Raw genomic sequence first — 16,297 nt, 5'->3', positions numbered from 1 at the left:
ATGTTAGGCTTTATTGAAGCATATATAGTATGTCCGAAAACTATCAAGAAGCCCTTTCTACCCTATCGAGAGAAGGAGGGTACTCTCATCTTTCCAACAGGAGAATTTGTAGGTGTATACTATAGCGAAGAATTGAAGTTTGCTAGAGAGATTAGCTACACAGTGATTCCAATCTCAGTCTACCTCTTTGATAAGAAGGAAAGCCCATTCAGGGAGTTTGTAAGCGCTATCTTTTCAAGAAGGTTAGAAGCTAAAAAGTCAGGGAATGATGATTTGTCTTATGTGTATAAGATCCTTATGAATTTGCTATATGGTAGATTCGGAATTAACCCTAAGGGCACAATAACCGAGATCTGCGATAACGAAAGACGCAAACTTTTAATAAGAAAGACTAATTTGATATCTACTGATGAGCTTAGCGATTCCAAATACATCATTACCTATCATAGCAATACCGAGACATATTATTGGGATCCACCGAAGAACTCTGCTGTCCAACTTGCTGCTGCAATCACAGCATATGCTAGGATCTATATGTACCCCTACACCTCGAGAGAGGACTGTTACTACACGGACAATGACTCTGTTGTGCTAAGTAAGCCGTCTGATCGGCTCCCACCCCGGTTACAACATTCCTTTCATAGAAGCAATGCTGCAGAAAAAGAAGATTTGTTGCAATGTAGCTCCATAAGAACCATAAATAGAAATAGTTGAAATATTAGCAGAAATAGAGATTTTAGGCGCAATAGAAAGGAATGCTGTAACCAGGGTGGGTGAACCCTCATAGATATCAGGTGCCCACATATATAGAGTCAAAAGAGATATGGAATACGAAGGGGAGGGGGGTTTTCTTCGGGGCTCGAGAGATGGAATAGATAGGGCCCCACAAGTTTTGAATTCGCCGCTGGTCTATCGAGAGGGAACGAGGAATTGTCAACGAAAAAAGTGCTCTCTGAACCGAACGTGAAAGTCGTTTTCCATCAGACGGCTGTTCCCGTAACTCTACTCTCGACTTGGATTATATATCCAATAAGGTCCGCTCTCGGCCATTCCACACGCTGCCTAGCAGAGGCGTGGTTATCTGAAGTGGATTCTCTCTTTTGTAGTAGATGCCGAACCTGCTGCCCCATTGACTAAGAAGGGGGCGGGCGCAGCAGCTACATGGACCCCTTCCTTTCTGTTGTTGCCAGCGCTTTCCCGGGCCGAGCCATAATTCTTTATTAGAAAGGGCAGGCAAAGCCCGAAGGCTGCTATCCCAATAGGCCAGCGAGGAGAGGGCCCGACAATCATACCACCCCACGGTCGAAAAAGTGTGTTCCCTTCAGATAAGACGCACCGTAGGCCATCCTTGTCCTTCTTCGTTTTCGATGAAAAAGAAAATTCCATTTTGTGCTCGATCTCTTTTGTCATGCATCATGGCTGGGTGAGTTGTCCCATTGCGAATGAACCTCTGTGCTTCCAATCTGGTCATGCACTTCTTTAAGATGTGGAACCTGGGAGCTTTCCTCTTATAAATAAATAGGGCTAAATCTTTCGTAGGGGGTAAGGATGGTGCCGAGGTCTTAATAGATAGGGGTTGATAGTCCCGTCTGCTAGGCTTTTCCGAACTTCCCTTTGCCTTTCTCTCTCTTAGTTAAAGGGTTTCAGAGAATCATCCGAACGAGATACGGTTGTCAAATGGGGGAAGAGGAACGAGAGGCGTCCCTAAGCTTTCCGGCTCACTAGTAGGTGACGAGGGTATTAAAAAAAAGGGCTCATTTCACCTGCCCATGCATTCGTTCGGATTCTTCCTTCTTTACCTTTTCAACCCACCCTTACTAGCTAATAGGGCTTACTAAAAAAGCGAATTTCCCTCTTCCTGGTAATGAATTAAGCGGCAGCGAGGAGGTCCGGTTCCATAGCGATTTCGTCTGCTTTTGGAACTTACATTCCTAGGGACAAAGAAAGTGACTTCGGACTTTTGAATTCTCAGAACTTCCTTCGAATTCAAGAACTTGAGAGGATCTCACAGGCATCTCTCTTCGAGCGGCAGTGCAAGCTCGGATGGTGTTAGCGCTGGCAGAAAGTCCTGGATTAGTTTGTACCGGTGTAGGTCCCTGAGTGGTGACTTGTCCCCCTTGATGTTGTGGCATTGGATTAGTCTAGATCCCCAGTATCTTCAGTGACATTGGCGGCTTTAAGGTATGCCTTAACTTCGTTCCAATTGATAAGATTTTCATCTAGATGACATCACGCAAAGTATGACACTCTTCGATGGTACGGCCTGCGTATCGGTGAAATGGAAAGAACTTTGAATAGTCGAGACCAGGAGGCCAGGGGAGTGGTTGATCACTGGGCAGAGAAAGGGTTTTACAGGTCAGAAGGATGGAGAATAGGGTAGGAATAGGTAGGGCTAATGGCGGGTAGTGAGCTCTATTGGGTCCCCAGGGTCGCTTGGGAGCACCTTGTTGCTGATGAGGATCATAATTGGCCGGAGGCGCAGCGTTGTTATAAGCGGGTCTGGGCGGAGCTTGCGCTGGGTTTTTCGGTTGCGATTGGGTAGGAGGGTTTTTAGGTTGTTAAGTGGGGGGCAGCCCCAGCCCCCTGGATGGCTTGCTGATTCCGGGTGCTCTGTTCTCTCTGTGCATTTAGTTGTGCTTGAACCGCGTACTTGGAGCTGGACTCTTCCCAAAGAGACGACGACCTTCTTCCCGTTGCTCTATCTCATTGTTCCCCCTGATCACTCTGGCGAGCCTGTGCTCATCGGCCATCCCTTCGGGTTCTTCAGTTTCTAACACTGCAAACTGAGAGCCCTATTGCTTATTGCCATCATGTTCTCGCTCACCTCCGTGAATTCCCCCTCTCTGATTTCAATTTATCACTCCGCGTCGTCCCCTTTTCTGACCTATCATCCAAGGACCCTATTTTCATGAAGGTTTATTTACTACAAAATTTTGCTTCTCTTGCTCTGTATCAGTTCTCATAGCATCATTATTGTCCTTCCCTGCACTCGTGTCGGTTTGATTTCAGTCCGTTGTAAACATGACTCGGATCTGTGACCGAATTTACCGCATTAAAAAGAAATAAAATGGATAAATACTCAATTCTCTGAGTTCTTTTCCCTAATCTACTTAAGGAACTGGCGCTGAGCCCTAGTGAAGAGGTACCTCCATACTGAACACCAACTCACACCGAATAGCCTTTGTTGTATCGTCACTTTCGGATCAACATCCGGAAGAGGCTTTTTTGCGCTCATCTCCTTCTCTTCAGGGGTATGTAACTCCAAGCCATCAACATTTGGTTTGGGAAAACTACATACCTTGATGCTAACCTATAAACTCCTTAAACCACCTCTTAAAGTGAACGTGAGTAGGATCTTTAAGTTTCAGAGAGGGCTGCTATTGCCTCTCCTTCACAAGCCCGATTCCGATGGTTATGGTTACAGCAACAGTGAACCTTCCGGGTCTTGACTAGGAGGCTCTGCAAAGACGCTTCTTTGGTGTTATTCCTACAGATGAAAACCAACTAGCCAACCAGAAAAAAAGGCTTCTGCCTCGGAACTCAAGCTGGTTCTATTCCGGACAAGAAAGCAAAGTCGGGGACCTAGGTGGGAGGAACTGACTTGACTGGTCAAATTCCGGTACTTAGTCATTCTACTGACAAAGAGAGGGCACCAAATGCCTAAACAAGATAAGAACCAACTATATGCTTAACACAAACTTTCTGGTCCTCCCTCTAGCACACGGGGATCGGCCCTACGCACCGGGGACGAAGCGTAGAGGTCACTTTAGCTTGTTGTACCGGAGTTGTTCATCGTCAAAAGAACAACAATGGCTTGTAGCATTTCCTATTGATTTGTCTAGGGGATGGAATGTAAAAGAAGGCTTTATCGTCTAAAGGCAGGGGTGAGCTTTCTCACTATAGCTCGCTCTTCTTTTATCCCGCCTGCTTTCTTATCCCTGTTCCGTAAATTTCGTACGTAGACAGTTAGTTGCTCTGACTAGTTTTTTAGTGCAAAAAAGGACCAACGACGATCCTATCCTAAAGGAGAAGAAGGAGTAGGAGCAGAGCGGAGAATCTTTTTTGATTCCAGCCGAGAAGACTAGTAAAAGGAAGGATCAAGAATGTTATATATTTCAGGAGCTAGATCAGTTGCCGATGAACAAGTCAGAATTGCCTCAACAAAAATAGATGGAATTGGGCCTAAAAAAGCCAGTCTGGTTCGTTATCGATTAGGTATCAGTGGGAACATAAAGATAAAATAATTAACTAAGTATCAGATCGACCAAATTGAACAAATGATAGGTCAAGATCATGTTGTTCATTGGGAAGTGAAGAGGGGAGAACGAGCAGACATCGAACGATTAATTTCTATTTCTTGTTATCGTGGAATTCGTCATCAAGATGGATCACCCTTACGCGGTCAACGAACTCATACTAATGCTAGGACTTGTCGCAAGCAAATTTGGAAATGAAAGAAGTCTACCGAAAGCCTTGGTACTTGTCTGATCAATCACACTGTTCAATAGTTCACTTCAATTTTGATTAGGGGATTTCACCAGTTACTAATCCAGTATCGGTATAGTAGGCCTCCTTGGCCACGTATAGAATCTTCTTGTCTTCATCATAGGCTCTTTCCCCTCATTACACCGATATAAATCTAGGGATACTGCATCTGCCTCTAGTTCATATTCCATCGGGTAATCACGCAGAAGAGCCCTTAACATATTTAAATATACTTTTTTTCTAAACACAACAAGATAAGGCAATATGAAAATCACACTTCAAATTTTAGGTAATAATTGTTAAAAAATGACAGTCACTTACCATTAATCCTCACGAATAGCATGGGGACAATGAGTCTGTTGTGTCGATCCCACACGACCCTTTTTCCACCAGCAGCAAGAACGAGTTAATCGAACTCATCTCCTGGTACACAATACCCTTCTATTTCTCTTAAGTCCTTACGGATTGAGGGTTGATAATTTTTATGGTCGGGTCATTGACCATCCTTGACGTGTCACCAAAGACCATCACTTGGGGTATGAAGTTTCGACTCACCCAAAAGAACTCTTGTTTCCATTTCCTATATGGTATTTTTGGATTTTCTGCAATTTGTCTCTCTTTATCGCGGTTGTAGAAAATATACCAATCTTCACTAGAAGATAACCTGTAGAAAATACGGAATAAGGGAACGGAAGGGTCAACCTTTTTTTCCTTACACATGAGTTCAAATGCCACACTTTTGAACATCACATTTGGCTTTAGTTGGCTTATGTGTATAAAATAGTGAGATAATAAATCTTCCAGAAACTTGGAGATTGGGAAGCGAATGCCTGCCTCCATAGTTTTGACATAAATACCCACTTTATCTGGAGGTGGATCCTTGATATGCCGAGTAGGACTAGGTAGAAGAACTCCATCCAACGGATGCAATCCATATTGGCTAGCCACCCTTTCTAAACTAGCTTGCGAAATAGTTGAGAATATGTATTCTATTCCAAGTCCACGAGCCATTTTCTCACTACTCATGTTTTGCTAGATATTTGGTAAGTGTGATATGTCGAGTAGGCTCTTTTTATACATGTTATATTGTGATATGTGTTTCTCTGCAATGCAAAGACTCACTTGACATCGACGTATGCATGCCACTTTTTCCAATGACATTATTGTCTATATTATTGATATTGACACATGCATGCAAATATTCCCTCTGACATCGACCTATGCATGCCACTTTTTCTAATTAACATTGACCTATGCATGTCAAGATTCTTTTATCACACATACCTCTTGGCTTTATATGGCACACTTATACTAGGCTTCTTGTTCAAACTAAACGTATATGGTTTGTTTTTCGGAAATATGTATGGATTTTGGAGTGAAAATGCGGGGCACATTACATATTATTAACTGTGAACTGAAATGTGTACTACTCTAATCATATCACTTCATACTGGAGGCTGACAATAGGAATAAGTTAGAGTTCTGACGAATAGAAGTGATAGACAAAAATGACGGACAGAATTACAGACATAAATGACAGACAGAAGTGACAGACAGAAATGACGGACATAAGTGACGGACAGAAATACATGGCCCAAAATGCGTGACCAAAAATACATAACTCACCTAAAATGCATGACCCTCATATTTACTTCTATATTTAATTGTGTCACGCTCATGCACATACAATATGAATATATATATATATATATATATATATATATATATATATATATATATATATATATATATATATATATATATATATATATATATATATATATATATATATATATATATATTATTGTTACTTGTCGATCAGAACGTGTTGGTTGAGCATATCAGAATATCTTGAGCTAAAAGATGATCACGATTCAAATTGATGAACATATTCACCACTTAATTCGGATGACAGGTAATTATATATTATAAATAGCCAAGGTTTGTAGTCCGGAAAAAAGGCAGAAAAACCTCTAATACCTTACTTTCAGCTTTGATCGATTTCCCTCGGTTGAAAACTGACTTTATCATCGGACTGTCATCTCGGGTCCCCACCCGAGATTGTTTTAGGTATCACCGGAGTCAAGGCTGAATGAATGAAAAAACGAAGATTTGTGGCAAGTCTCTTTACCTCAATCGTCTCGTGAACCCACGTATTCATCAATTAAAAAACAAAATATTTTTCTGTGATTCTTGATTTTACCCCCGATGTAAGTCATCAAGAACAAATGAATCTAGTTATTGGATGTGTGAACATATCTAGTAACAAAATAGAAGTTGAAGAATATTTTTTAGAATTTTTGAAAGTAGACGATTTGTCTGGCTTAGGACTATTTAACATATTATTATATGCAATTAAATCAATTGGTCTTAATATTGATGACATAAGAGGGAAAGGTTATGATAATGGTTCTATCATGAAAGGGAAACACCAAGGCGTTCAAAAATGATTACTTGAAATTAATCTAAGAGCATTGTATATGTCATGCGCTTGCCATAGTCTTAATCTTACAGTTATTGATATGGCTCATTCATGTGAAAAAACTATTTCCTTTTTTGGAGTTGTGCAATGCATATTTGTACTATTTTCAAGTTCTACTAAAAGATGGAAAATACTATTTGAAAATGTTCACAATTTAACTGTAAAATGTTTATCTAATACACATTGGGAAAGTAGAATTAAGAGAGTCAAAGCTTTTAGGTTTCAAGTTCCTCAAATAAGACAAACTTTGATTGCATTAGGGAAATCAATGTAATGATGTTAAATCAAAAAGTGAAGCATAAAGTTTAGTTAGTGCCATAGAAAGTTATAAATTTTTACTTGGTATGGTTATTTGGTATGATATTTTATTTGCTATTAATATGGTAAGTAAAAAGTTGCAAACTAGATTTATGTATATTGATGCCACCATTAATCATGTAACATCCCAATTTTCAAGAACAAAAATTTTGTTTTAATTATATTATTTGTAAAACCTTTTACTGAGAAACAACGTCAATATCATAAAAATCCATCAAATCATAATCACATGTCTCAAAATCATATCATCGATAGTAAATATGTCAGAGTACAATCCCATAGATCTCAAATGCGGAAACCATGTGCGTGTGTGATGCGCTGCTACCATGTCGGCTCCTTCCCCTTCGACGAAGAGGTACCTAAAACCAAAACTGAAAACCGTAAGCACAAAGTTTTGTGAGTTCCCCCATCATACCACATACCACACAACATACATACTGCCAGGCAGTTCTGGGGTGCCTGACCTACCCATATCAAGCTGTTCTGGGGTGCATGACTTACCCTGGTCAAGCCATTTTGGGGTGCTTGACTTACCCTGGTCAAGCCATTCTAGGGTGCTTGACTTACCCATGTCAAGCCATTCTGGGGTGCTTGATTTACCCATCGGTATATCTCAACCTACTACTGGGGACTATTTCACCCTTACTACTACTAATACATATAATAGAGCATCCTAGCACATAGAGCATATCAGATAGTGGCAAGCCAGAAAATTATCACAAAGACAATCATCACATACATAATCACCTACTGGTGGGTCGGAATTGGTGCCTTAGACCCACCTCTAGTGGAAGGTAACTCACCTCAATGTCGTGCAGTCTGAACTTTCCTCGATGTCGGGATCAACTCCTCTCAACTCCTACACATAACACCCTTACTTAATTTACCATTAAATACTCTTAACCCTTACAAGGGTTACTCAGGTCAAAGCCAAAGTCAAAGTCAACCCCTTGGTCAAAGTCAACGTCTGGTTGGCTCGACTCGCCGAGTTGACCCAACAACTCGCCGAGTCCCCAAATCCTTAAAACACTAAAACCCCAACCCTACTCGTCGAGCCTTGCACTTACTCGTCGAGTTCTCCTTCATACCAAGTCGGGACATTCTTCAACTGACTCACCGAGTTCATCGTTGAACTCGCCGAGTCCTCCTTCATGCAAGAAGGTACATTTAGCCCTAGACTCACCGAGTTCCTTATGAACTCATCGAGTTCGTCTTCGTGTAGTTGGGACTTTCCTTGAACTCATTGAGTTCTGTTCTTGAATTCGCCGAGTTCCATGATTTCCAGGTCCAGTTTCACCTCTAACTTGTTGAGTCCTCTTCTAGACTCAACTAGTTCGATCAAAACAGAAAAGGGTTATGGAACCATACCCCGACTCGCCAAGTCCCATGAACGACTCGCCGAGTCCCCCAAAGTCCATGTCCATACAGTTGATTTCAGTCAGGTTTAACACATTCAGAACTTAGATCTAGCCTCCTAGGGCCCATAATACACGTAAAGTTACAAACTTGATGTTCATGCATGGGGCATTTGGCTCAAAAGGCCATAACACTCCTTAAAGCTTGCATGGGGGTTTTCTAATGGCATAAAACTTACACCTTTATGCCTTAACCACCCTTAGGGATTCCAGATCTGAAAGGATCTTGCTTGGGACGTCCTTGTCCCATGGATCAAGCTCCATGGGCCAAAACTCTCATAAAACGGACATAAATAGATCTAAGAAACTATAAGACAAGATGAAGACTTGGTTACCAGAGAATGATGGAAATGAGATGGTGTTGCTGGATCTACAAACTCCCCCTTGAACCTTGCTTCCAATCCTCCAAGATGTGCACTCCAAATGAACCTTTATCTTCACAAAGCTCAAGAAATGAAGTTGGGTGGCTAGGGTTCCGTTCCTGGACTTGAGAGGGTAGTAAGGGGCTGAGTGAGAGGCCTCATGTTCTTTAAATAGGGTACAAGGCCCGAATTTAGGGTTTTCCAAACCCCGACCAACTCGTCGAGTTGGTCCCCCGACTCATCGAGTCGGTCACTTAATCTACGACTTAAAAATCCGCTCCTACTCGTGGAGTTCCTCCCTGGACTCGGCGAGTAGACCTCTTGACTTAGAGTTTTTCTTTCTTTTCTTGACCTTCTGGATTCCGGGTGTTACAAATCTCCCCCACTTAAACTAGACTTCGTCCTCGAATTTCACCACGTCTACTACCCTGTAACCTGTCACAGCATACATATACGATGCATGCTTCTCATGCTTGTCCAATCCTAGGAGGGCCGCTTCCGTTGGCCTTCCGTCCGGTCTTCCGCATAAGAAAATCCTCAGAGGTAAAAACCTCGAGAGCACTTCTAATCACTAACAATTCCGAGAAGATGGCTCTTGCCCAAACCAACAATCCTTCCAATCTCCCCGAGTACTTACACTTGCCATCCAAGGGTTCACCCTCAACCCTGCGCAATCCACAGCCTACCCAAGGAAACTGAACTTAAGCAACAACCTTTCCTATCTCTATGAAGGACAGACCCTTCGTTGTAACTACATCTCCAGCCACTCCCAGTGTTGGTCACTTCACTGATACTCACTGAATGCTTTCTCTTACTATATCCCAGTGCCGAACACCTATCCCAGCGAATGAATCAGATAATCCTTCGAGTAAAAGACTCATCCCTGAAACGGTTAGACTCATACAAGAGCTGCGCAACAGAGTCAAATCACTCACTCTGAGATTATGTAATCCTGGTGTGAGTGGCTTAGCACCTCTCGGTCAACTAACTGCTCTACTCCAGAGTTCTCTTATCACTGCCTGTCCGAAGATCCCGTTGTCTTTTATCCGCTTTTCGGATGATCCGAGACCACCCTGGTCCCTTCTTATCTGTTATTATCTGGAATACCGGACTCTCACCGGTTACTGAAATAAAGAATACCTTCTCAGTCGCTTCCAGCAACTTCCGAAGAAACTTCGGCTATTGAAAACTACTTTATCCACTTTGCCACTCATGGCTCCATTATTTCTGTTGATCCTCCTGATCACACCGTCCAACTACCCGTCGTCACCGAACCTACTACAAAGGTGAATTCTACAAGAACCGTTGTAGCCTTACATCACTCCTGGTCTCCAATGACCTACCGCTTCCCGAATCCGATCACACCGTGATCTACCCACATCCGCGCGGGCTGTCCTGCCCTGGTCTAGACCATCTGAAGGAATCTACAAGTGGATCACTCCTCTAATACATTCTTACTGTCGAATAGGTACCGACAAATGCTACGGACCACCCCGCAGTCTTACGATCCCATACTATCTGACCACTAATGCATGCTACGGGCCACCCCGCAGTCTTACTATATCAATATGCCAACGCCCAACTAACGAGTGCTACGGGCCACCCCGCATTCTTACTATTATGATATACTAATGCTATGGGCCACCCCGCAGTCTTACAACGTTCCTACTCTATCTGCTATCTAGTGAACGTTACGGGCCACCCCATAGTCTTACAACACTTCTACACTATCTGCCTACTAATGCTACGGGCCACCCTGCAGTCTTACAACACCTCTCATACTATCTGACCACTGGTGAATACTACGGCTACCCCGTAGCCTAACAACACCTTCCACACCGACTGGCTGCTAGTGGATGCTACGACTAACCAGCAGTCTTACAACACCTTCCACACTAACTGGCTGCTAGTGAATGCTACGGCTAACCCGCAGTCTTCCAACACTTTCCACACTCAACCGCTGACCATGGTCTCTCGCCGACTACTAATCCGAACATACCCATAATCGAGCATACATGCACGATCTACTTGTTGGGTTTTGAGCACTATGACACTTCCTAAGTGCACATGCAACCCTAAATGCTTTGGATCTATGTTTTCTCTAATTATACATGCATTTTCATTTCCAAAGCATTCACCCTAGCTAGCATACAATTGAAGTTATATATAATCAAAACATAGTAAGGATACATACCTCTTGACTAGGGTAGAGTTAATGGCCATTGAAAGCTTGAGCACCTCAAGTGTGATGCCTCTAATGGTTCACAAACACCAATATGCAAAAGGTGGTTCTAAGAGAATAAGTTACTTGTCTCTTTTGAAGGTGAAACCAATTTTGGAGCTTGGAGGGGTCTATTTATAGTTGTGGCAAGTGCTAGGGTTACACTTTGTAAACCCTAATCATCCATGACTTTCCACATTCCTATGATCCATGGGTTTAACCTCCATGGACCATCCATGGGTTATGTTATTGGTTTAGCCCACTTACATAATCATGGATCACTTAGCCCACACTATAAGTATCATTGATTTACATAATCAATCCCTCCATATTTAATTAGTGACTTTTGACCACAAAATTAGTTCCAAATTAATTCTTCGACAATACTAATTAAATAACCATATTAATATATTATACTTCTAATATATTAATAAATCGTAAATAACCTTATTCTCACAAAACCATCCTATCAAATTGCATTGGTGAAGGAAACCCAAAAGGACCATGCTACGATCGGGTCAAGTACATACCAGTTATAGTTATGGGCTTAGACACCAAATCCAACGGTCTCCCACTTGGATAAGTCTAATAACTATAGCTGCCTATGTGACTTCAGGATCCGACTTAGCAATCGTAAGCTTCCAAAAGCCGTTGTCAACTCTGAACCAGTCAGTGACGTATCCTTTAGATAAGGGATCATATAATCCTCTGTTCTCAAGATATCAGCTGGAAAAATACATGGAACAGTGTCATACTTATTTTCCAGCAATTTGTTTCCCGATTTCCGATTTGTCTGACATAGAACATAACTGAACACATCAATTTAGTTCTGACCGGGCCTGGCACATAGGTCAAAACAAAATCATCGAGGGGCCCAAGATATCGCTTTTAATCCTCTTCGGATAAAAGGGAACAAATAAACTTCGACTCATATGCTTGTACTAACTGTTCATTAAATTATACACAACAGCACGTTTTATAACATCGAGTTACCGATGCGTTTTCGTACTATCAATGTACAACCAACTCATAGTCAACAACTCATATATCTAGGTTTAAAGATTTATATGATATTATCGTATCACGATCACTCGTGATAAATTCCATGAAGTGATTCAAGTGAGCGCGGATTGAATCCAATACTCAAATCTTATTTTAGGAGTACTCATGAATGGTGTAGCAAACCTGTTGCTATGCCTAACTCCTTAGACAATCTTACAAGCCAACTCATGACAGTCTTCTTTCATACTTACTTCCAACGTATGATCGACTGTGGACGGTTTGAATAATCTTATTATTCGGGAATTCAAAACATGCAAAGTGAAACACAAGGATAATATTAATCCTATATGGCTCCAAAACGTTTGAGTGTAAATAAACACCTTTTTTAATCACCATATTGATTACTTATTATTCATTGTATAATGTTTCGATTTATCAACTTAATACTTGAATTAAAACAATAGTTATCCCATGCTCCAAGCATGCACACTATGTTTACCTACGGTCCTCACTTTGTGAAATAGATCAATTGTAAACATTTCCAACGATACTCATTTCACAATTCCAAATCCTTATTGTAAGTGTGAGAATACCAAGTCCTTGACACTTACTGTAATCTTGTTAGATTCTAAGCTTATATGAAGTGATCCTTTTGTAATGACTAGGTACAAGACGCCGCAGAGACTTGACTAACGATATTACAAAACTTTCCACTGGAAATTGTTACAAGACAATTCCAAGGAAGCTAAGTCTCAAATTCAAAGTACATTCCTTTGAACATCCTTCTTGCATAAAAGTTTCTGAAATACACATAGATTCTTAATATCCAACTCCCATTATGGAAAACACTTCCATATTTGCCATATGACAACTCATTATGAATAAAATCCTACTTAATCATAATAATGTCAACATGGTCCAACCATTACTATACTTCCAACTGTCCTTAACCGACCAATCCTTGGCGCACCTTAGATTGTCCTTAACAGTTGTTCAACCACTTTACTCATATCCGGTTCTATTCCTTTTTCCCTCTTAATGCCCTAGTCATTTGGAAAATTAGAACACATGAATATTATAGCATATGCAATCGATCTTATACCCGAAGCATTTGGGACACGATTCATAATGTCTTATATAAATACATGAAACTTGATCAATCTTTTGCTATAATATTTCTATTTGCCATGTTCTCACAATTCAAACTATGAAGAGGTATGTCGTAATCATAATCGAATTTTGAGAATGCAATTAACATTTCCATATAAAATGTCCTTATATCGAATCTTTTCAACATAACATTAATATATGTCTTTGACTAAATTTGATTAAGAAACTCAATCTAAGATTTTAGAATTGAAAAATGAAGTATAAGTTCCTCTCCCTTAATTATAGCAAAACAAATTTTCAACCCTACAACTTTGCGAATTGAAAACTTTGTTTTCTATAATTAACTTGCTTAACTTGCAACACTTACCATAATAATTATGCTCCCACTAGCATAATAATTATTATCTTACTGGCACAACACTTATGCTCCCACTACGTTTGACATGTATCCAAAATCAGTTGGACTTCAATAAATCAATACTTTATCGACTTTCTTACCAAAGTTTAGATTTCTGATACGAGATGTTTTGATAAGACTTTATCTAGGCTTCTCAAAATCGTACACCTTTCCTTAGATAGCTCACATGTGTGTCTTAACAATTTTAGAACTTACAACACTAAGTCTCAAATGTTTATACCTTTTTCCATTTCTCACAATTCGAACTATGAAGAGGGATGCCGTAGTCATAATCGAATTTGAGAATGCAAATAACATAATTGCTATCTCCTTAAAATCTACTTAGTGAAAGCATTTCCTCACAATCATTTTCATGAATTGGAGAGAAACCTTATGACACTTAGATTTTTTTTATGATGTATGTGTTCCTATCCATGTGAATTTGTCATAACCATAATCTTAATAAAAGGTTAGTGACAAATCCAAACTCATATGGACTGAACTTGTTCAATCTTAATTTTTTGCCACCTGGCAGCTCAAGGGCCTGCCATTGCTTCCATGTTGTTATGCAAACAACTTAGAACTCATAGAACTCACATGCACAGTCAACTTCAACTAGAATGGGCACGGAAACCAGAATATGTCAACACGATAGGTTACAAACCTCAAGTTGTGTGCTAGCGATTAACAATAAGTTTACTCTTTAGTAGTTCTTGAAACTTTTTAAGACCTTTAAGACTCCCACTAACCTTTTGACATATAAGATTCTCTTTGTCAAGATACATTCTTAACAAACAAATATTCAAGAGTTAGTGCGGATTCTTATCAATAATAACACTTCACACAATCGGTCTTAGTTAGTCTTTGTCCTATCCAAGACATCAAAACTTACCAATTTCAAATGTACAAGAGTAGAAAACATTTTACTCTACATTTGCTGATATGTCACTCAATATACAATCTTGGAGTGTGACTCTAACATTTGATTTTGGAACGAAGTATGATTCATCTTAATTGATTTAACCATTTCAACAATTCCTGATACCTCTTCTTAGCCAAACAAATGCACTAATATGTCCTTAGAGGATCAAATTGTGATATGGTTTTTCATAATCATTAAGATGATCATAAAACACGATATTTTAGTACTCTCCCATCTTTTCAGATTGGAGAAACTTTTATCTTTCTGCCAATTTTGATTCGTCTTATTCGTTCGTCTATACATTGAAACTTTTTCCAATGATTTAGAATTATACTTAATCTTGTAAGCATAACCATATTTACTAAGCTTTAGTAAATCATGACGAATAGTTTTATCGCTCTTTGTGGTGGACCTGGACCAGTGTACAACCAAGTGTACCTGATCCCCTTTTCCATCTCTTGACTCACATATACATGTGAACAAGGAATTAGTCTTGATTTCCCAAAGATGAAAATTCTCATTCATCATACAATACAAGTTGCATGATTCCAAGTTTCGGTCCAATCGAAACTTGGGTGATGAGAATATTTCCTTATTCGGTAAATTTTGACACTGCCACAAATGAAAGAATCAAATCCATATTGCTAAAAATAAAAACATCAATTTTCACATATGCCATTGCAAGGAAATATAAATAAGATAAAAATTTCAAAATTTTATTTATTTATAAAGGATGCAGAAAAACTTTTCCTTACAATGCAATTACAAATGAAAAACATGTTACTGCATAATTCTAAGCAATCTATTATAACTCTTAAGTAGAAGCTCAAAAATCCGATCATCGAACCATGCGATCGAAATCCATCTCTTCACGATCAGATTCAGCTTGCTCTTCCTTTTAAGCATCCTTTCTTTTCTTCGATCCTACAAAACATCAAAATGTAATCTTATCACATCATGTATTAAGAATCTATAAATAGGAACATAATAGAGTTAGAAAGTGAACTTAGCTGAAGTAGAAGCAAACTTTTTGATTTTACCATCTCATAGATCTCTCAGGTAATCAGAGCAGCTTCGCAACCAGTTCCCCTTCTCTTGGCAATAGAAACATATGGACTCTTTGGGAATGGTACACAGGACTATCTCAGACTTAGGCTTTCTCTTTACCATTCGGTCAATTGACTTGACCATAGCCGATCCCTTTCCATTGGGAAGAGAAAGTTTTTCTCGACTTCCAATGTTACCATTTTCAAAGTCAATGGAAGGTTAGGGAGTAGATCTTCCAATCAAGTTTTCTTGACCATTGTGCCAAATCATTGTTGATTCAGTAGCAATTAGCAAATATTTAAGATCAATGAGGGTCATGTCGCGATCTGTCATATGGTAATCTTTAACGAACTCACTATATGACTTGGAAAGTGACTGAAGAACCAAGTCAATAGCCAACTTCCAGCCTGTCAATATGCAGCTCCATGTCCAAAACATGAGCACATATAGACCTTCCATCTTGATGTTCCATTGCAAGTAGGGCTTGAGTGACCTTGAACTTTTTGAGTCTTTGAACTTGTGGGTTAGGGAGAATT

At 40.0% G+C, this 16,297-nt stretch overlaps 1 protein-coding gene across 1 annotated transcript; it reads left to right on the top strand.

Annotated features, from left to right (window-relative positions):
• LOC145122046 (DNA polymerase-like) lies at positions 1 to 714 on the top strand. Its single transcript, XM_079057724.1, has one exon. It carries the CDS (start codon positions 1 to 3, stop codon positions 712 to 714), a length of 714 nt encoding a protein of 237 aa, XP_078913850.1.
• Positions 715 to 16,297: the final 15,583 nt, after the last annotated feature.

Source organism: Lactuca virosa, chromosome 6, assembly GCF_052849685.1.
Source record: "Lactuca virosa cultivar CGN04683 chromosome 6, Lactuca_virosa_CGN04683_v6, whole genome shotgun sequence".
In the NCBI taxonomy this organism is placed as follows: Eukaryota; Viridiplantae; Streptophyta; class Magnoliopsida; order Asterales; family Asteraceae; genus Lactuca; species Lactuca virosa.
The sequence above is the reverse complement of the archived record's forward strand: the minus strand, read 5'-3'. Positions and strand labels throughout refer to the sequence as shown.

Excerpts from the sequence above, each read along its gene's own strand:
- LOC145122046 (XM_079057724.1), top strand. The coding sequence starts at position 1 with ATGTTAGGCTTTATTGAAGCATATATAGTATGTCCGAAAACTATCAAG.